The 19,470-nt window shown below is 45.8% G+C and overlaps 1 protein-coding gene across 1 annotated transcript in view; it reads left to right on the top strand.

Moving 5' to 3' along the window:
• Positions 1-19,470, top strand: part of LOC144762194 (ATP-binding cassette sub-family C member 10-like) — a 681,473-nt gene that overhangs the window by 457,936 nt on the left and 204,067 nt on the right. Inside the window, 1 exon segment of the mRNA XM_078647347.1 lies at positions 3,913-4,039. Coding sequence (XP_078503473.1) covers positions 3,913-4,039 — 127 coding nt within the window.

Raw genomic sequence — 19,470 nt, 5'->3', positions numbered from 1 at the left:
AATTAATTAGAGCTAATGTAGTAATATTTTTTATTTTTTGTTATTGTTAATTAATTCATTGGTAATTAATTATTATTAAGTAATTAAATGATAATTACATTTTTTATGTGATTAATTTATGTGTAGTGGGTTGTGTGTTTATAGGGGAATAGGGTGTGACATAATTACATTAAATAATTAAAGAGATTGTATTTATTTATTGATATTTATTATTAATTAATTGGTAATTAATTGATTGGTAATTCGTTTTTTAAAATGAATTTATATTAATTATAAATAATGTATTAATAAATATTGTTTATTCTTGTAAATTTCTTGTTAATTAATTATTAATTGGTAATTAATTATTAATTGGTAATTAATATTTGTCAATTAGTTAATCTATAATAACATCAATTTGATAATATTACTTGTTATTAATTGATTAATTGATATTTAGATTAATTGTCTTTTTTTGTATGTGTAGTGTGTTGTGTTTTAAAGGGAGAGTAGCGTGGGAAGTAATTTTTTAGTAAATATTAATTATAAATATTTTGTATTCAGTGATATATTTTTGTAAATAAAATATTACATCTTTTTTTCTTTAAAAAAATATGTAATTGACAAGTATGTTAATATAATGCCTACGCTATCCTGCGCTTTCGCTACTATTGCACCCTCTGGAGTGGGAATAGTAATTTGTACCCCCACGCTATCCAACGCTTTCCCTACTGTTGCACCCTTTGGAGTGGGAATAGTAGTTTTTACACCTACGCTATCCTGCACTTTCCCTACTGTTGCACCATCTGGAGTGGGAATAGTAATTTTTACCCTTACGCTATCCAACGATTTCCCTACTGTTGCACTCTCTGGAGTGGGAATGGTAATTTTTACCCCCACGCTATCCAATGCTTTCCCTACTGTTGCACCCTCTGGAGTTGGAATAGTAATTTTTACCCTTACGCTATCCAACGTTTTCCCTACTGTTGCACTCACTGGAGTGGGAATAGTAATTTTTACCCGTACGCTATCCAACGCTTTCCCTACTGTTGCACCCTCTGGAGTGGGAATAGTAATTTTTTCCCCTACGCTATCCAACGCTTACCCTACTGTTGCACCCTCTGGAGTGGGAATAGTAATTTTTACCCCTACGCCATCCAGCGCTTTCCCTACTGTTGCACCCTCTGGAGTGGGAATAGTAATTTTTACCCTTACGCTATCCAACGCTTTCCCTACTGTTGCATTCCCTGGAGTGGGAATAGTAATTTTTACCCTCACGCTATCCAATGCTTTCCCTACTGTTGCACCTTTTAGAGTGGGAATAGTAATTTTTTCCCCTACGCTATCCAACGCTTTCCCAACTGTTGCACCCTCTGGAGTGGGAATAGTCATTTTTACCCCTACGCTATCCAATGCTTTCCCTACTGTTGCACCCTCTGGAGTGGGAATAGTAATTTTTACCCCTACGCTATCCAGCGCTTTCCCTACTGTTGCACACTCTGGAGTGGGAATAGTAATTTTTACCCTTATGCTATCCAACGCTTTCCCTACTGTTGCACTCCCTGGAGTGGGAATAGTAATTTTTACCCCTACGCTATCCAGCGCTGTCGCTACTGTTGCACCCTTTGGAGTGGGATTAGTAATTGTTACCCCTACGCTATCCAACGCTTTCCCTACTGTTGCACTCCCTGGAGTGGGAATAGTAATTTTTACCCCCACGCTATCCAATACTTTCCCTACTGTTGCACCCTTTGGAGTGGGATATGTAATTTTTACCACTACGCTATCCAATGCTTTCCCTACTGTTGCACCCTCTGGAGTGGGAATAGTAATTTTTACCCCTACGCTATCCAACGCTTTTCCTACTGTTGCACCCTTTGGAGTGGGAGTAGTAATTTTTTCCCCTACGCTATCCAACGCTTTTCCTACTGTTGCACCCTCTGGAGTGGGAATAGTAATTTTTACCCCTACGCTATCCAGCGCATTCCCTACTGTTGCACCCTTTGGAGTGGGAATAGTAATTTTTACCCCTACGCTATCCAACGCTTTCCCTACTGTTGCACTCCCTGGAGTGGGAATAGTAATTTTTACCCCCAGGCTATCCAATGCTTTCCCTACTGTTGCACCCTTTGGAGTGGGAATAGTAATTTTTACCACGACGCTATCCAATGCTTTCCCTACTGTTGCACCCTCTGAAGTTGGAATAGTAATTTTTACCCCTACGCTATCCAACGCTTTCCCTACTGTTGCACCCTCTGGAGTTGGAATAGTAATTGTTACCCCTACGCTATCCAACGTTTTCCCTACTGTTGCACTCACTGGAGTGGGAATAGTAATTTTTATCCCGACGCTATCCAACGCTTTCCCCACTGTTGTACTCACTGGAGTGGGAATAGTAATTTTTACCCCTACGCTGTCCAACACTTTTCCTACTGATGCAATATGTGGAGTAAGTATATATATTAATTTATATGTAGAGTTTTTAATTTATTTTAAATGTATATGTATTAGTTATTATTTTTTAAATACGTTTTAATGTTTATATCTATAATTTGTTAAATTAAATGCATTTTTAAATTATTTTTACATTATTAATAATACATTTAAAAAAACGATATTTTTAACTTCGATATTTTTGTACTACGATATTTTTTTCCCGATATTTTTGTACTTACCTTTATGTAGATAGAACTTCGATATTTTTGATGTCGATATTTTTGCTTCGATATTTTTGTATGTCTATGTTCTGTCTGTCGATATTATGTCATAGATCTATATTATGGTATATAAATGCAGCATATTTTCCAAGGTGTTCCTTGTTTTTCAGAATAGACACTTTCGGTGAGATTTATTAGGCTTCGCTAAATGCTATCAAGGCTTTCAAAAATAGGTAAGCCGTGCTAAATCTTCCCTTCATAGATGACTGATATAGTCATTAGATACAAGTGCTGACGTCGCAATAGCAATTAAGGGGTGGAGTCTCTATCATTCTTCTGAAAGTAATGACAACTTTGTCCAGCACATGGTGTTACTGCTCTCTGTCATGGCAGTGCCTTAGTAGCTCCTTTAATAAATATTTAGTAATAACTCTTATTTCAGCCAAATTTTAACTAGAAACCTCTATCTAGACGACTAAGCTTTATGACATCCAAGGGATGTGACCTACCTCCATCCAGCTCATCTATGTGAACTCCTTCCAACCGTACTAAGGGGTCGATTATGATGGCGGTGAATCCGCATCCTCCGGGCCGGTGGAAGCCACCGCCGGCCCGGAGGATGCGGATTCACCGCCGAGGTCCTTGAAAACACCCACCGCCAGATTATGATGGCGGTGGGATCAGCGGCGGACAGCAGGTCCGTCCGCCGCTGATCCGCGGGGTGTGGACCACAATATGGTGGCGGTGTCTGCAAGACACCGCCAGCCATATTATGATGTGTGCGGAGACATGATTTTCCACGGCGGATATTCTGCCGTGGAAAAGCATGTGGACCTTGGCTTCTGGGCGCCCCTTGCGGGCCCCCAGGGTGTTGGGGGGTGCACATGGGGGGTACCTATGGTACCCCCCTGCATGTGCATGCACAAAGCGGAAGGCACCACGCGGTGCCTGCCGCTTTGTGCATGCATATGCAAAGCATGCATTTTTAACTTTGCGGCGGGTGCTGCTTTAAGCAGCAACCGCCGCAATGTTAAATATACAGGATGTGACCGCCAGTGTGGCGGTCACATCCTAATTCCTATGGAGAGAACGCCGCGGCCCCTGCGGACGTTCCCTCCACCTCGGGGGTGGCGGACGGACGCAGGTCCGTCCGCCATCCTAATCGACACCTAAATTTGGTGGCCTCCAAGAAAACAGGTCAAGACATCTGCCCGTCATAGCTTTCAACAAGTGCATTACTTTATTCATTGCAACAGCCTGCATCTTGTCTTCACAGCTTCCCGTGAACTCACTGCTTGGTGGCTGTCCCTCTGGGTATCTACTTTGAGGAATCAGACCGGAAGAAACTTTTCCATGGGTGATCAGGCAGCTCCGTCACATAATCACTCAATGGCAGATCCAAAGTAAGCCATTTATCTTATTTGGTTTCAATACACACTTGCTTCCACAATCAGATGAGGATGCTCTTAATAGTAAAAACAGTCAAATAAAAAGCCATGAAAGTGAAATAAAAAAGCAGAAACAATAATGTATGTATGTATGTGACATTTATGAAGCGCATATATCACCAAACAGTCTCATAGCGCTGCATCAGCAGTTACCATAGGTCACAGGGAGGACGAGCTGAGGAAAAGGAGATTAGAATAAGAAGGTTTTAAGGGACCTTCCAAATTTCTTGTGGTCGCCTTCTGTTCTGAGGAGTAAGGGCAATGTGTTCCAGATAGTATGGGCAATTTTGGAGAATGACCTGCCGCCATATTTGATGGTGCGCGTCTTGGGTATGGTTAGGAGATGTTTGCTGGATGAGCGGAGTGTTCTTGGGGGATGATATGCTATTAGTTTCTGCGCTAGGTAGCTGGGTCCCTTACTGTTTAGGGTATTGTGTACGAGGCAGCATATTTTGAAAGTGATCCGTTTTTATTGGGCAGCCAGTGTAAAGACTTAAGATTGGGCGCGGAGGGTGAACGGGGGGGGGGGAGATTAAGGACCAGTCTTGCTGCGGTATTCTGTAGAACCTGGAGCTTAGTTAGGTGAGTTTCATTAATGGATGCCAACAAGGCGTCGCCATAGTTAAGGCGGCTGATGATTAATCCTTGCACTAATGGCATACGAGAGGACAGTGGTATCCATTTGAAGATTTTTCTCAGGCTACACATTAACCCGTAGCATGTGCGCACTACCTGATTGACGTGGTTAGACATAGAGAGATTGGTGTCTATGAGTACGCCAAGGATGCGAGCTGTTGTTTTTGGGGGAGGGCAGGGACCTAGAGCAGAGGGCCATCAGTCGTCAGCTCACAGCTGTTGGGCCTTTCCAAAGATTAGGATCTCTGTTTTTCCCTGCATTGATGTGTAGCTGTTTAGATGCACCACACTATACTAGATGCCCGCATCCCACTTTTGCTTGTGCTAAAATGGGATCTACCAGTGAAATGCCAGTGTCCAAAGGATTATATTTTAAAGCTCATTTTTCTAGTTTCTAATAAAGTTCAAGTACTGATGGGGTTCTCCAGTATTGAATCTTTCATTGATTCACATGCTTGTATCTTCCCCGTCGTCATGGTGGGAGTCTTGCAGTAGTTAGAAAAGTAGTACAATGGAAGTACATTAGAAACCACCAAAGGGAAAGAAAATTTTAGCATTCATCAGCATCTTTATGTGGGTCCAAACTTTGACCAATCAGAGATGAGCCCTACACCTCAACTCCCCAGCAGAGCCACCAGACCTCCGATTTCTAACCGCACGTCGTGTGTAAGGGAGTATGCCTGAGCTCTGCTCAGTTTGTGAGTGAGTGAACGTTTGACCCTGCTAGAATTCACCTCAAGGTATTGTCTTTCTACCTTCTTTGCTTCAAAAATGTCAGAGGGTTCTAAGAAGAGGGTTTTTAGACCCTGCAGATCTTGTGGGAAGGCAAGGCTATTTTCTGAAGATCCCCATAAGGACTGTCTTTATTGCCTTTTCCCCAAACATACAGCCAAGGACTGTAAATACTGCAGAACCTATTCAGCCAAAACTCTAAAGGATAGAGAGGCCAATCTGATGTTGAAGAGAATCCTGGGCCATCCTCAGCTGAGAGGAAGCGTAAGAATGAGGGCGTAAGAATGAGGGCTCTACCTCATGTTACTCTGAACCCACTCCTGAGGCAGAAGCCGGGAGCTGGTGGTACGCGATATTTCTTTTAAAATTGACTGTCACTTGTACTATTGTGTTTTTAATTTAAGCATACTACCTGCGCTCTCTCTTGGGGCAGAAACCCATCTTCCTGTATACCGCACATCCAACTGAACGCTGTCGCGGTCATAGAATCTTGAGCGGCCGCCATCGCCGGCGTGCACTCAGGCCACGCCCCCCCCGAGGCCACGCCCCCCCCGCCCAGCATATAAGGAGCTGACAACTAGCGTCCTTAGTTACTCTGAACCCACTCCTGAGGCGGAAGCCGGGAGCTGGTGGTACGCGATATTTCTTTTAAAATTGACTGTCACTTGTACTATTGTGTTTTTAATTTAAGCATATTACCTGCGCTCTCTCTTGGGGCAGAAACCCATCTTCCTGTATACCGCACAGCCAACTGAACGCTGTCGCGGTCATAGAATCTTGAGCGGCCGCCATCGCCGGCGTGCACTCAGGCCACGCCCCCCCGAGGCCACGCCCCCCCCCCCCCCGCCCAGCATATAAGGAGCTGACAACTAGCGTCCTTAGTTACTTTGAACCCACAACTGAGGCGGAAGCCAGGAGCTGGTGGTACGCGATATTTCTTTTAAAATTGACTGTCACTTGTACTATTGTGTTTTTAATTTAAGCATATTACCTGCGCTCTCTCTTGGGGCAGAAACCCATCTTCCTGTATACCGCACAGCCAACTGAACGCTGTCGCGGTCATAGAATCTTGAGCGGCCGCCATCGCCGGCGTGCACTCAGGCCACGCCCCCCCGCCCACGCTAAATATGTGCATCTGTAGGAAGCGCAGCGGACGAGCGCAGCGGGAGCGCCGTTTGCGCACCGAAGGCGCGCCTAAGGCAAGCCCGTCTGCGCCCGTCCGCGCCAGACCGGGCCCAGGGGCCCGTCACCCTGCCTCTCGCACTCAATACTCATCCGCGCAGCTACTCAAACTCCAAGATGCGTGGCCATTGGATGATGGCGTCACAGCACGCATAAACAGACTGGGGCTGTCCCCTTTATCCACCCCTCCCTCCCCCTCTTTTCCCCTACCTATATCTTCTGATATATCTCGTCCTATGTCCTCGGCAGGTCCTCCCATCACCACTCTTTCTGCTTTCTACCTTAATACTAGGTCAGCCATCAAGCATTATCGCGAGCTCTTTACTCTACTGGACTCGCACAAACCCGACCTTTTATTTCTCACGGAAACTTGGTTCTGCGAAAGTTCTCTTCCATCTCTACTTGCCACACTTCCGGCCTCTTATTACGCACTCCGCGCTGACCGCCCCTCCGGCAAATCAGGAGGAGGCGTCGCCCTCATTGCCCGCAAAGAAATCGTCTTTCAATCTCTTACTTTCTCCCCTATTGGATCTTCGGATTATTTAGTTGCCCGCTCACTTTCTTTCAGCACTCCGCTCACTTGTGTGCTGTTATAACGTCCTCCCTCCTCTCCTCAACTCTTTCTGACGACCTTTCTAGACCTGGTGGCAACCCTAGTAGTAAACCACTCAGCCATTTTGATACTAGGAGACTTCAACTTCTGGCCTTCAGATCCGGCCGAATGTTGAACATCGAAGGAATTCTCGGAATCCCTTCGCTCTCTTGACTTTTCGCCAGCTGTGCTTCACCCTACCCACTGTCAGGGCCACATCTTAGACTAGATCTGGTCCCTTAACTGCCCGGTATCGTCTTTGACTATTTCCCCTTGCACCTGGTCCGACCATTTTCTTATCTCCTTTTCACTACCCATTTGTTCATCCCGCAAACCCCCCCTTCCCAAAAACATCTGGGCGCGCTCCTGGAACCGCGTAGATGTGACCTCCCTGTCCACCACTTACTCCGCCTCCTGCCCAGTTCTCCATGGGCTTTCTTCCCTTGAACAAGCAAATACCATCAATTCTTGGCTCTGTTTAGGTTGCGACTTAGTCGCCCCCCCTCTGGCGTGTATCATCTAAACGCACCAACGACGCCAACCGCTGGTTCAACCAGGACCTCAAAGATCTAAAACTCAATGTCCGGCGGGCGGAACGCTCATGGAGGCACGCTTACTGTCCAACCTTAAGAAAACAGTATATCACTCTTCTGGCCCAGTATAAAAAATCCATCTTAGCAACCAAGAAAACGTATTTTTCTTCCAAAATTCTAGCCGCTGAGAATCAATCCAAGGAAATCTTCACCATTGTGCACGATCTCGCTTACTCGGACAGGGCCTCCCTGAAACCTTCCCCTTCCCAGCACCTCTGTAACTCCCTTAATACCTTTTTTCTTGATAAAATTTCCACCATCAAAGCCAATATTTCTCCGCCTTCCCCTTCTTTTGCAATTCCCCAGTGTCCCCCCAACCCAGCTCGTCTTGACTCATTTCCTCTCCTTACAGAAGAAAGCTTTCTTTCTTTTCTACCGATGATCAAGTCCGGCTCCCCTCTAGATCCCTGCCCTGCACCCATTCTGAAACAGATCTACTCGGCCTGCACCTCACCCCCTCTCTCTCTTCTCAACAGCTCGCTATCTCAGGGCATTGTAATTCCTTCTCTCAAAACAGCCGTCATCTTACCCATTCTAAAGAAACCTGGAGCGGACCCCTCTACTTTGGTTAACTATCGTCCCATCTCTCTCCTACCCTTTCTGGCGAAAGTCCTAGAGCGCCACGTAACTAGGACGCTCAGCACTTTTGTGGAGGAGAATATGATATTAGCCCCTCGGCAGGCAGGGTTCCGCCCTTCTCACTCAACTGAGTCAGTTGTTCTCTCAGTTCTTGACAACCTCAGAGAGGGTATGGACACCAATCATCCCCAGGCCCTGGTTCTCCTCGATCTCTCAGCCGCCTTTGACACGGTTGATCATTCCATCTTATTATCCCGTGTCAAGGCGGCGGGAATCGGAGGCGTTGCCCTGGTCTGGCTGTCCTCCTTTCTAAGGGGCCGTACCCAAGCTGTGCACTTGGGAGATTTTGCAGCGGACTTCCAACCTGTCAAATGTGGGGTCCCCCAAGGTTCCTCCTTATCCCCGCTATTGTTCAATCTGTACATTGCTCCCCTTATCTTTGCCCTTCAACAGCAGGAGGTCTCTGTCTTTAATTATGCGGATGACCTCCAGCTGATTTTTTTCCCTATCTTCTTCCCCTCGGTCCATTGTCAAATTCCAATCTATCATGATCTTTATCCGGGACTGGATGAACCACAACCACCTGAAACTCAACCCCGACAAAACGGAGCTGGTGCTGACAGGTGGCTGTTCCAGTCCCTGGTCCCCCTCCTTCTGGCCCCCCTCATTGGGTTCCCCCCCTATCCCTTCTTCTTCTGTTAAAACCCTTGGCTTCAAACTGGATCACCAACTCTCACTTCACCCCCAAGTCAGCTCTGTGGTGTCCTCATCTTTTCGCGCCCTTCGTACCATCCTCAAAGTCTCCCGATTCTTCTCTTATCCGGCTCTTAAACTTATAGTTCTTGCTATGGTGATCTCCCGCCTGGACTACGGCAATGCCCTTGACTGTGGCATGCCCGCGTACAGTTTGCGACGCCTCCAACTAGTACAAAACCAGGTGGCCCGACTGGTCTTCAACCTATCCAAATCCCATCATGTCACTCCCCTCCTTAAAACCCTACACTGGCTCCCCATCCGTGAACGAGCCCAGTTTAAACTAGGATGTATCATCTTTAACGCTCGTGCCGGTTCTGCCCCTGCCTTCATCACTTCTGAAATTCATTCCTATGCCCCCTCTAGGGAGCTGCGCTCCTCTACCCAACAACTGCTCCTAGTCCCCCGCTTCAAACGCAAAAAGTGGGGCAGATCCAAATTTTCCACACTCGCCCCTATTTTTTGGAACTCCCTCCCCGCTCACCTGAGGTCTTGCTCTCAATACCCACTTTTTCGCAAGGCATTGAAGACTTTTCTTTTCACTCAGGCTTTTCCCTCCTAAACCCCCGCTCCCATCCCTCCCATCCTTGAAGCTTCAGGAGTTCAGTTTAATCAGCGCCATGAAACCGCTTGGTGTACGTGCGCTTAAGAAATATTTTAAACTCAAACTCATTAAATGTAAAAATAACAGTGGATAGACAGAATGCAGCACAATGTTATACATTTACCCCATTACAGAGTTCTAGGCCTAAAACCATCGTTCTTTGCACTCCGCACTCCAGTGGAGAAGCGTGGCTCAGTGGTTAGAGGCGGCAGACCCGGAAGCTGAGATCGGCCATGGACCAGGGTTCGATTCCCTGCCTCGGCGGGACTCGGGCTCAAAAATTCCACAGACTCGACAATTCTCGCTCCGGTGCCTACTCGACTCACGGGGTCACACTCTGCGACTCTGGGCAATAGCTTGCTTAATCTCCACTACGGCCCCTCGCGGCGGGATGCCTGGCTTTCACCTTGTGGATACCCTGCCGGGGTATCTCACAGGGGAATACCAGTACGGGTTCCCTAAGCAAGCGCCTTGATGCCTTCGGGTGATACGTGCGCTATATAAGTCGCAATACATTTACACACCACCTCAAGCTATCCGGGCTGAAGACGGCTGATAGCCAGAAACCGGTCCTAGGATGTTTGAATCCTGTCCAGGGAAGACATGGCTTGGCAGTCCGGGCTTGACTGTTCCCATGAGGCACAGGGTCAAGACTGATTTGCATATGGCCATGTCTGAACTGGGATGGCTCGGTGAGCAAAATAACGATGGATTAAACCCAGATCTGCGACTGGGGGTGAATGTTTCGCCATTGTGCAACATTCGTCCATCATCTTGTGTGTGATATGCTACCTCATTAAAGGTTAATTCTAAGTGATTGAAGGCAGAAAAATCTCCACTGCCGATAAAGCAGCCTTTAAGCAAAAAGACACAGGCCTGAAAAAATTCTCTACTGCTTCTCTGCCTGTCACACCTCTACAACAGACTTCGTCTACGAAAAAAGCACCGTTGACGGACCCGTTGTCGAGGACTTCTACCAAATCCCCGACTTCTGTGGCGACAACTGCATTGTTGACCGCTGTGGTGACGGCTTTGTCAACGAATACTGTGACGACTTCCTCGTCGACGGCATCGGCGACGGCAACGACCACTGCGTTGACGATCTTGTCTATGACTTCCTCGACTGGAACATCGCCCCGGCGCCAGGCGCTCCGTCAAAGACAGTGTTTAAGTCACCCTCTCTGCCAATATCAACAAATATCACCTTCAGGCGTCTTCCGTCATTGACAGATCAAAAACTGGACATTAAAGGTCTCCAGTTTGTCCCAAAGTCGCCAGGTTTCTCTAGACAACAGTGACGTTTGTCTCCAGCCATCTCATCTCGTCTTCAACCTCTGCAGTCCCAGCAGCTCTCTCCATTTCTAAGCCAATGGCAAGCCATTACGAAGGAAAAATGGGTACTGGACATCATTCAATGGGGCCACACTCTAGAATTGGTCCACAAGCCTCCACGAAATCCGCCCCCAAAGAAAATGCATCTTCATCATCTTCTCTTTTTAAAGCAAGAAATCTCGACTTTGCTAAAGAAAGCGGCAATAGAAAAGGGGCCTTTCAATCAATGAGGGAAGGGCTTTTATTCCAATTTCTTCCTCAAAAAGAAAAAATGCGGGAAATGGAGACAGGTTATAGACCTCAGGCAGTTGAACAAATACATCAAGAAACAATCATTCAGAATGTTGTCCCTTCAAGAGATTCTCTTATTAGTAAACACAGGAGATTTTCTAGCGTCCCTCAATCTCTTGGACACATATTTTCACATCCCCATTCATGCGAAGCATTGTCAACTTCTGAGGTTCGAGGTGGCTGGGGACTACTACCAGTTCAAGGTCTTGCCTTTCGGCATTTGCTCAGCTCCCAGAGTTTTCACGAAATGTATGGCTTCGGTAGCGGCTTTAATGAGCAGGCAGGGAAACCAGGTTTATCCCTACCTGGACGATTGGCTGGTGAAAGGGACTACGTTCCACTGTACAAGAAAATCTACACTGGCTTGTCAAGTCTCTAGGATTTCAACTCAATGTAGAGAAGTCGCACTTGATTCCAGGTCAGAAGCGTATTTTTCTCTGGCCATAACTGAACACCAAGTTGATGAAGGCGTTTCATATTTCAGAACGGAAGCTCAAGGTAAGGCGCTTAGCAACCAAGAGAGTCCACTTCTGTAAGAGTGTTCAAGTCTTTACTGGGGATGCTGTCATCCCTAATTGCCGGCTGCATATGAGGCCTCTCCAAGAGCAGTTTGACCTGCAGTGGATTCAGGCGCAGGACTCATTCGAGGACATTATGTCTCTCTCTCAGACAATGAAGCAGTCTCTGTCATGATGGGGGAAGGAAAGCAGTATCTCTCCAGGCTTCTCGTTTCAAGCAGCACAGCCTTGTTACATTATGACCACGGATGCCTCAATGGACGGTTGGGGAGCACATCTCTAGTAATTGCAAATACATGGAAAATGGTCCGTTCAGGGAACACTATTGCACATTAATCTCTTGGAATTGAGGCAATTTTTCTGGGGCTGCAGGCATTTCTCCCAAGAATAGACACTATAGTCAAGTAAGATGATCCCTTTGGGTTCTTTTTGAAGCATACAACACAATCACACTGCCTCCAGTCATACATCTTTCACCAGCACCAATTAGAAACACAGAGCATAATATAAGAAAGTCATATATTTTTATTTTATTTGCTGTATATCAAAAACTATGCTCTTTTTTAAAATCAAATTTACAGGTATTTTGTCAATGCACAATGTTAAAAACACATATTAAAAACATTTAGGGCCATATGTAGGTAATCACTATTTACCGATTCTTAAATACCGAATTTTACCAATTCGGTATTTAAGAATTGGTAACTAGTGTGTAGGTGAAAACTCGATAAATTTACAGATTCGGTATTACCGATTCGGTATTTACCGATTCGGTAATTCCCATTCATTCCTATGGGCCTGGAGGCCCATAGGAATGAATGGGAAGCCATTCACTATTACTGATTCGGTAAATACCGAATCGGTAATAGGGGGAACATATTCAAGGGTGGCAGGGTGTCACATTGACACCCTGTTGCACCCCTGAATCGTGCATGTGTGCACATGTGGCACACATACATGCCCTAATGTATGTCTGCCACATGGCACTTTTAAAAAAGCACAAAATTGCTTTATTAAAGGTTTTCGACATTTACAACCAACTTGTAGTTGGTGGTAAATAACGAATCCTTAAATCAAAAATGCACTCACTTGAGTGCTCCCTACATAGGATTTAAGGATTCTGTATTTTAAGGATTCGGTAATTTACCGATTCCTTAAATTACTGAATCGGTAAATCACCGAATCTTTAAATCCAGCCACCTACATTGGAAAAAGCGAAATACCGGTCGGTAACGGCAAATTTACTGATTTTCGGCCGTAACCGACCGGTATTAAGCTACCTACATATGGCCCTTAGTCACAAACAAAGGAGAACTTAAAAATATTTTCTAAGCCACAAAAACAACAACCTGCTGCACATTTAGGGCCTCATTATGATTGCGGAGAATCCGCCTACTCCGGGCCGGAGGAAGCCACCGCCGGCCCGGAGTATGCGGATTCACCGGCGCAGTGAAATGGAACACCCACCGCCAGATTAGGATGGCGGTGGGAGTGCGGTTGGACCAGCGGCAGACGGCAGGTCCGTCCGCCGCTGATCCGCGGGTGGGGAGGGCTATTTGGTGACGGTGTCTGCAAGACACCGTCAGCCAAATTAGGAATTGCACGGACACATGCTTTTCCGCGGCGGCTTTTCTGCCGTGGAAAAGCATGTGGACTTTGGCTTTTGGGGGCCCGCAAGGGCCCCCAGGGTGTCAGGGGGGTGGGGGGTGCACATGGGGGGTACCTATGGTACCCCCCAACATTTACATGCACAAAGCGGCAGGCACCGCGCGGTGCCTGCCGCTTTGTGCATGTAAATGTAATACATGCATTTTTTACATTGCGGTGGGTGCTGCTTGAAGCAGCACCCGCCGCAATGTTATTCATACAGGATGTGACCGCCAGGGTGGCGGTCACATCGTAATTTGCATGGAGGGACCGCCGCTGCCCCTGCGGACGGTCCCTCCAACTCTGGGGTGGCGGACGGACGCAGGTCCGTCCGCCATCCTAATCTGCCCCTAAGGACACTTCAGATACATAAAAATAAGTGCTAATGTATCACATTTGATGTATACATGATATATCTACCCTTTTGTTCAAGCCAGATGTTATTACAAATATTTTAACCGAACCAGCTCTATTCAGACCAGGTGTTGTTAGGGTATTCTTTTAGACACAGAAGCGACGCGTTTCGGTGGTATCTAATGGTTCACCACCTTCTTCAGGCTAACAAGTACTTTAAACAAATCTCCCCAATTATTGATCTTAAAAACAATAATATAAAAGAAAACTTTTTTAGAAAAACATTTTAATTCACAAATATTCTATTCATAACATGATATACAGCTCATATAGCATTTCACATTTCATGTTGTAATTAATAGCAGTAGGGTAAACGTTCTTTATATATATAAAAAAACTAAACAGACCATAGGTTTCCAAATTCCAATCTTGGTTCCACAAATGGTGCTATCCATACTCTTACATGCCACTTTTTCACCAGGCTCATTCACATAATTTCTTATACTACACACATTCTTCATTGATATTAAATGAAATACCCACCCTTTAATTGTTGAGTTGAAGGAGGATATATATCTCTCCTTATCACTAAACCGGTTGCCTTCTTGAATAAACCGCAAAGTGGACACTCGTTATTGGGGCCAAACTGCCCTCCCTAGAAAAATATATAATGGAGTGTCAAAAAGGAGCAATATAGATAAATGTCCAGAGAAGGACTCTTCATTCTCTTACTACGCTTACATGTGCCTTAAGAGGTTAATTGGGGCTAAAGTGCCCTCCCTAAACGATATGTATTAAAGTGTCAAAACTGAGCAATATAAATAAATGTCCAGGGAAGGACTCTTCATTCTCTTATTCTGCTTTCATGTGCCGTAAGAGGTTAATATAAGTGTATTAACATTGCTACCTTAGTGGCCTCCTTTTGAGTCTATTCGATACATTAGCACTTATTTTTATGTATCTGAAGTGTCCATAATGTGCAGCAAGTTCTCCCTTGTTTGTGAATTAAATGTTTTAAATATGTTTTTAACATTGTGCATTGAGAAAATACCTGTAATCTTTTTTTTAAAGAGCATAGTTTTTGATATACAGCAAATAAATTAAAAATATATGACTTTCTTATATTATGCTCTGGGTTTCTAATTGGTGTTGGTGAAAGATTTATGACTGGAGGCAGTGTGATTGTGTTGTATGCGTCAAAAAGAGCCCAAAGGGATCATCTTACTTGACTATAGTGTCTACTGTTGGTGTCCTATCCCTTTGGTTTAGTTGGAACCCTCTCTTCTATTTTTGGTATTTCTCCCAAGAATCCAGTGATCCTCTGTTCTGGTAAGAACAGACAATACCATAACGATGTTTTATCTGGCCAAGCAAGGGGACACCAGGTCTCTCACATTGTCATAACAGGCCAAGGAAATTTGGAAGTGGCTAATTCAGCACAAAATAATGTTGCAGATAGAGCATGTACCGGGCATGGACAACGATTGGGCGGATTCTCTAAGCAGCTGTGACAAGTCTTCAAACTGTGGGGTACTCCAAAACTGGATCTCTTCGCGACAGCAAGCAACAAGAAGTGTGAAAGTTTCGCCAGCAGGTTTCCTCATGCAAACTGTTGGGGAACGCTCTGCAGATGCAATGAACGGGGACGTTCGCCTACGCTTTCCACCCGTTTCCTCCCATCCTAAGAGTGTTGAGCAAGATGAACAAATAACCATGCCATCTCATTCTCACCGCTCCGACATGGTTGAGGCAGTTTTGCTTAACAGAGCTTCTCCTGTGCTTGATATCTCCGCACATTCTCTTTCCTCCAGTGCCAAACCTGTTGTCCATGAACAATGGACAGATTGTTCATCCTCAGATAAAATCTCTAAGTTTATCAGCATGGAACCTCACAACTATGAATTCAAAGATTTAAATATTGCTCCGGTTGGCAGGTCCAGCCTTCAACGGGCCAGAGCTTCTTCCACTAATAGGTCATACGCTGCAAAATGAACGATTCTGTCACACAAAAGAAGGGCCACAGGTCCGGATTACAAGGAAGTTATTTAGCTGTCTGAATGTCCTCTGCCATGCAAGAACAGGGGGTTTCCCTTTTCAGGGCGGTTCCCCTCACACACCAGAGGTGTCATGCTTCATCATAGGGGTGCCTCCACAGGTGAATGACCTAGTGTTCACGTGGGCTACAACCCTCTCTTTACGAGGGAGGAGCTCAGGGATGTTTTTATTGAGTTAGGCGGGATGTACTAAACACCTATGTAAGGCTGGCGTGTATGTAAAAAAGTGCAGTGCTGTGATGTAAGAGTTTAAAACTGGCTACAGGGTTAGCTATATGTGACTTTATTCAGGATTAAAAACAGTGAGAAGCTGATAACAGAAGTGCCGACATTAGAGACAGATGTGCAGATCACTAGACCAACATGTTTCGGTAGAAAGACCTAAATAGTGTCACGGCCTTCTTCAGGGTCAGTTGTTCAGCTACTGCAATAACTAAGTGCAAATACATGAAAAAAACATGAAAAACACGTGAATAAATCAAGAGTATGATACTGAACCAGTGTAATTGACTGTTCAGTATGTACTGCATACAACCTATTATAGAGACAAAAGGCATGTTGTCACCAAATGCATATACTGTGTACATATACCATAAGTCAAAAATACAGTTTAAAACCTCCTAAGTGGTAATTTTCTCGAACACATGTACATATTAGATCAATGTGTGGTCAAGAGTGACGTGTGACTCACCCCAGTAGGTTGCGGAATTCACTACGTCTGTCCCGGCATATTAGTCATATGGTACGTGCACCAAAACCTGCAGAAAAGAAGTATATGGTACTAAAAACAGGAGATCCCAAGGGAGGGATTTAAAGATAGAGCGTAAGTGCAACTGGAATGCCGGATGGCCTATGGTTAGACTCGGTGAAGGATGTGCGTATTAATTCGCTGTCATTAAGAGGCACTAGTGTAGGCATACATACAGACAAGCATACAACAGGAGAACCCGAGCATTTACCAGCAATGGACGTGATGTGTAGCGGGGGCAGGTGAGCGGGTGGGAGTAGCGGGGAAGTGGGAATGGTTCAATGCCCAGGGAGGGCAGTAATGGCTGTGAAGCTGGAAAGGTGGCAGGGGGTCAGCCAAGCAAGCAACCCCCGTGAGGTGGGGGGCCGTTGACTGTTTTTTTTTTTTAACTCTTTATTAATGACTGCAATGAAAGTTCACATTTATATCAGGACATGTCTAAATTTCAGTCATGTTTTTTTTCTCCATTTTGTATGACATATTTAACCTCCTGTGTCACAATATATAAGAACAGTTTCTTAACAAATTATTGTTCATAAGGCCAAAGTGTTCAGGGTAAATTCCAACTGCAGCCGTCGTCAGTTCCTCTCACTGACTGCGTCTTATAAGTTCGCCTCATATAGGAGCAATATTAATCGGAAAACATTAAACTCCCACCCTCAACACCATTCCCTCCCTCTAACCCACCCTCTCCTGGTCGCTTCGGAAATCTTTAGGTGAGTCTCTGTAGGGCAAATCAAGAAGACTGTCGAACTGCAGCGTCAGTGTTTAACTATCCTGTACACCTTCCTGTGGGGGGGGGGGCCACCCCGTCAACCCAATTCCACCCTCCGGAGCAATCTATTGTGATCCTTCTACTTGAGGGACTTCGGAATCCAATCCTTCCAATTTCAGTACCATCGCGTACCACTCCATTGCTATAGGTTGTTTCCTATGGCCTCTCTCTTCCTCTCTGCGTAAGGCCGCACCCTCTGCCCGACCCCACTGTACTGATTCTATTGCCATGTGGTTAACCTAGGAGGCCTGGGGGACTTACATCTCATTTTTATGCATCTAATCGCTAAAATCAGGGCCAGGTCTAGGAATTTTAGTTTAACCTTCAACGACCTGGATCTCTTGCGCATCCCCACCAAGCAGTATAGGGCCTCCGTCGGAACAGGTAGTTGGGTAACAGTATGGAGCGTCTGGCACAGGTCCGCCAAGTAGCTTAGCAACCGCGGGCAGGACCACAGCATGTGTATAAGATCAGCTTTGTCTCCGTGACACCGGGGGCAGCAATGTGGGGAGTCCGGGAACATGCGATGTAGTCGCGTAGGAGTTAAGTATGCACTATGGAGCACCATCGTGAGGAAAATTGAATTTTGCCCTGTCATGTGTCCCTACGTGTTCCCCATCGTATGTTATATGTGCATGATCGATATGCATATTTACCCCCTTGACCGAATAAAGACGCAATTATAGTTGTGTCCAACGTTAGTATGCCAATTATCCAGTTCTTCGTGAAAGCAACGTGAATTAGGCTTTTAGCCCTATGTTGCCAACGTCTTTACATTGTGCACGTTAATTCATCGAGTTGTCCCCGTTTCTAGGCCTCATAGGGCCCGAACACCAGATTCAAGCTCCAGTCTCCTGAACCACTCCGAGGAGCGATGCAGCCCCTCCCGCATCCCTGACCATTCACTTACTTTCTGCCAAGGAGCGCGGTGCCCGGCCTGGCCTGCCTGCCTGTCTGCCAAGAATATGTTATGCCTCTAGTTATCAGTTCAGCTCCCCGGCTTCACATTCCTCAGCTAACGAACGGCATAAACATCTTCATCTATAAGTCTAGTCTTCCTGTCTCCATGCAAGAGAATTACTGAATTAATATCCATAGAAGATTCATAGCACACGCAATACACTAAGAAATATATGCATGCATCAGCCTTAGTGACATGTTCTCCAAACACGAGATATCAGATATGCTATAGGTACATGTCGTCCTGACATCCCAGACTTTAGTCTCCTCTTCTAGTGCCAGAAGTCAGAGCCCCCAGCTCTCCCCAGTTCCACGTCATGGCCCGTTTGCGCGCACCAGTAGGTTAAAGGTTCCAGCTGCCCAGGTAGCCCCCTCCATGTATCCACCCATTTATGACACTTCTGTGACGTTTACATCACATGTCTTCGTGCACGCCCTGTGCACGCCTTCTTTTTACGCCCATATGTTCTTATCTTTCGTTTGTCACTTGTTACGCCTACTGTATTCAATGTAATTGTACTGTTTTACTATATATACTGTATGATGTTAATAAGATATTAGACTGTCATTCCTGTCCCTTCCTGAACCTTTGCAGGTGATGGAACCCGATGGTCCATTGGCTCGAGCCATCTGATTAAAGCCCTTATGACTCAGACACCTCGGATCCTGCCTCTTATTTATTGAGCTATCCTTTTCAGTTAATGCATAGAATAAATAGTACCGGTAATTATTTATTTATTTACCACATAAATGGCGCCCGAATAGGGACGAGCCCCTTCCCCACGCGCCGGCGATGTAACGCAGGCCCCCTGACCCTTCTACAGCCGTGACGGAACCCTACGTGCACGTGCAGATATTTCTGCTTCAAGTCTCCCTCAGGCCCACGGAGGAGACGGAGACTGCGGTCCGGCATCCAGACGAGGCGGTGAGGAAGGCGGTTCGTTCCGACCAGAGCCCAAGCCGAGAGAGCAAGGTCCGAGGTATCCGGAGGCCCACCTGTAACCGAAGCCCGAGGCGCATGCGTAGTGCGTAGCAG

The sequence above is a fragment of the Lissotriton helveticus genome, chromosome 6 (genome assembly GCF_964261635.1).
Source record: "Lissotriton helveticus chromosome 6, aLisHel1.1, whole genome shotgun sequence".
Lineage (NCBI taxonomy): Eukaryota > Metazoa > Chordata > Amphibia > Caudata > Salamandridae > Lissotriton > Lissotriton helveticus.
The sequence above is the reverse complement of the archived record's forward strand: the minus strand, read 5'-3'. Positions and strand labels throughout refer to the sequence as shown.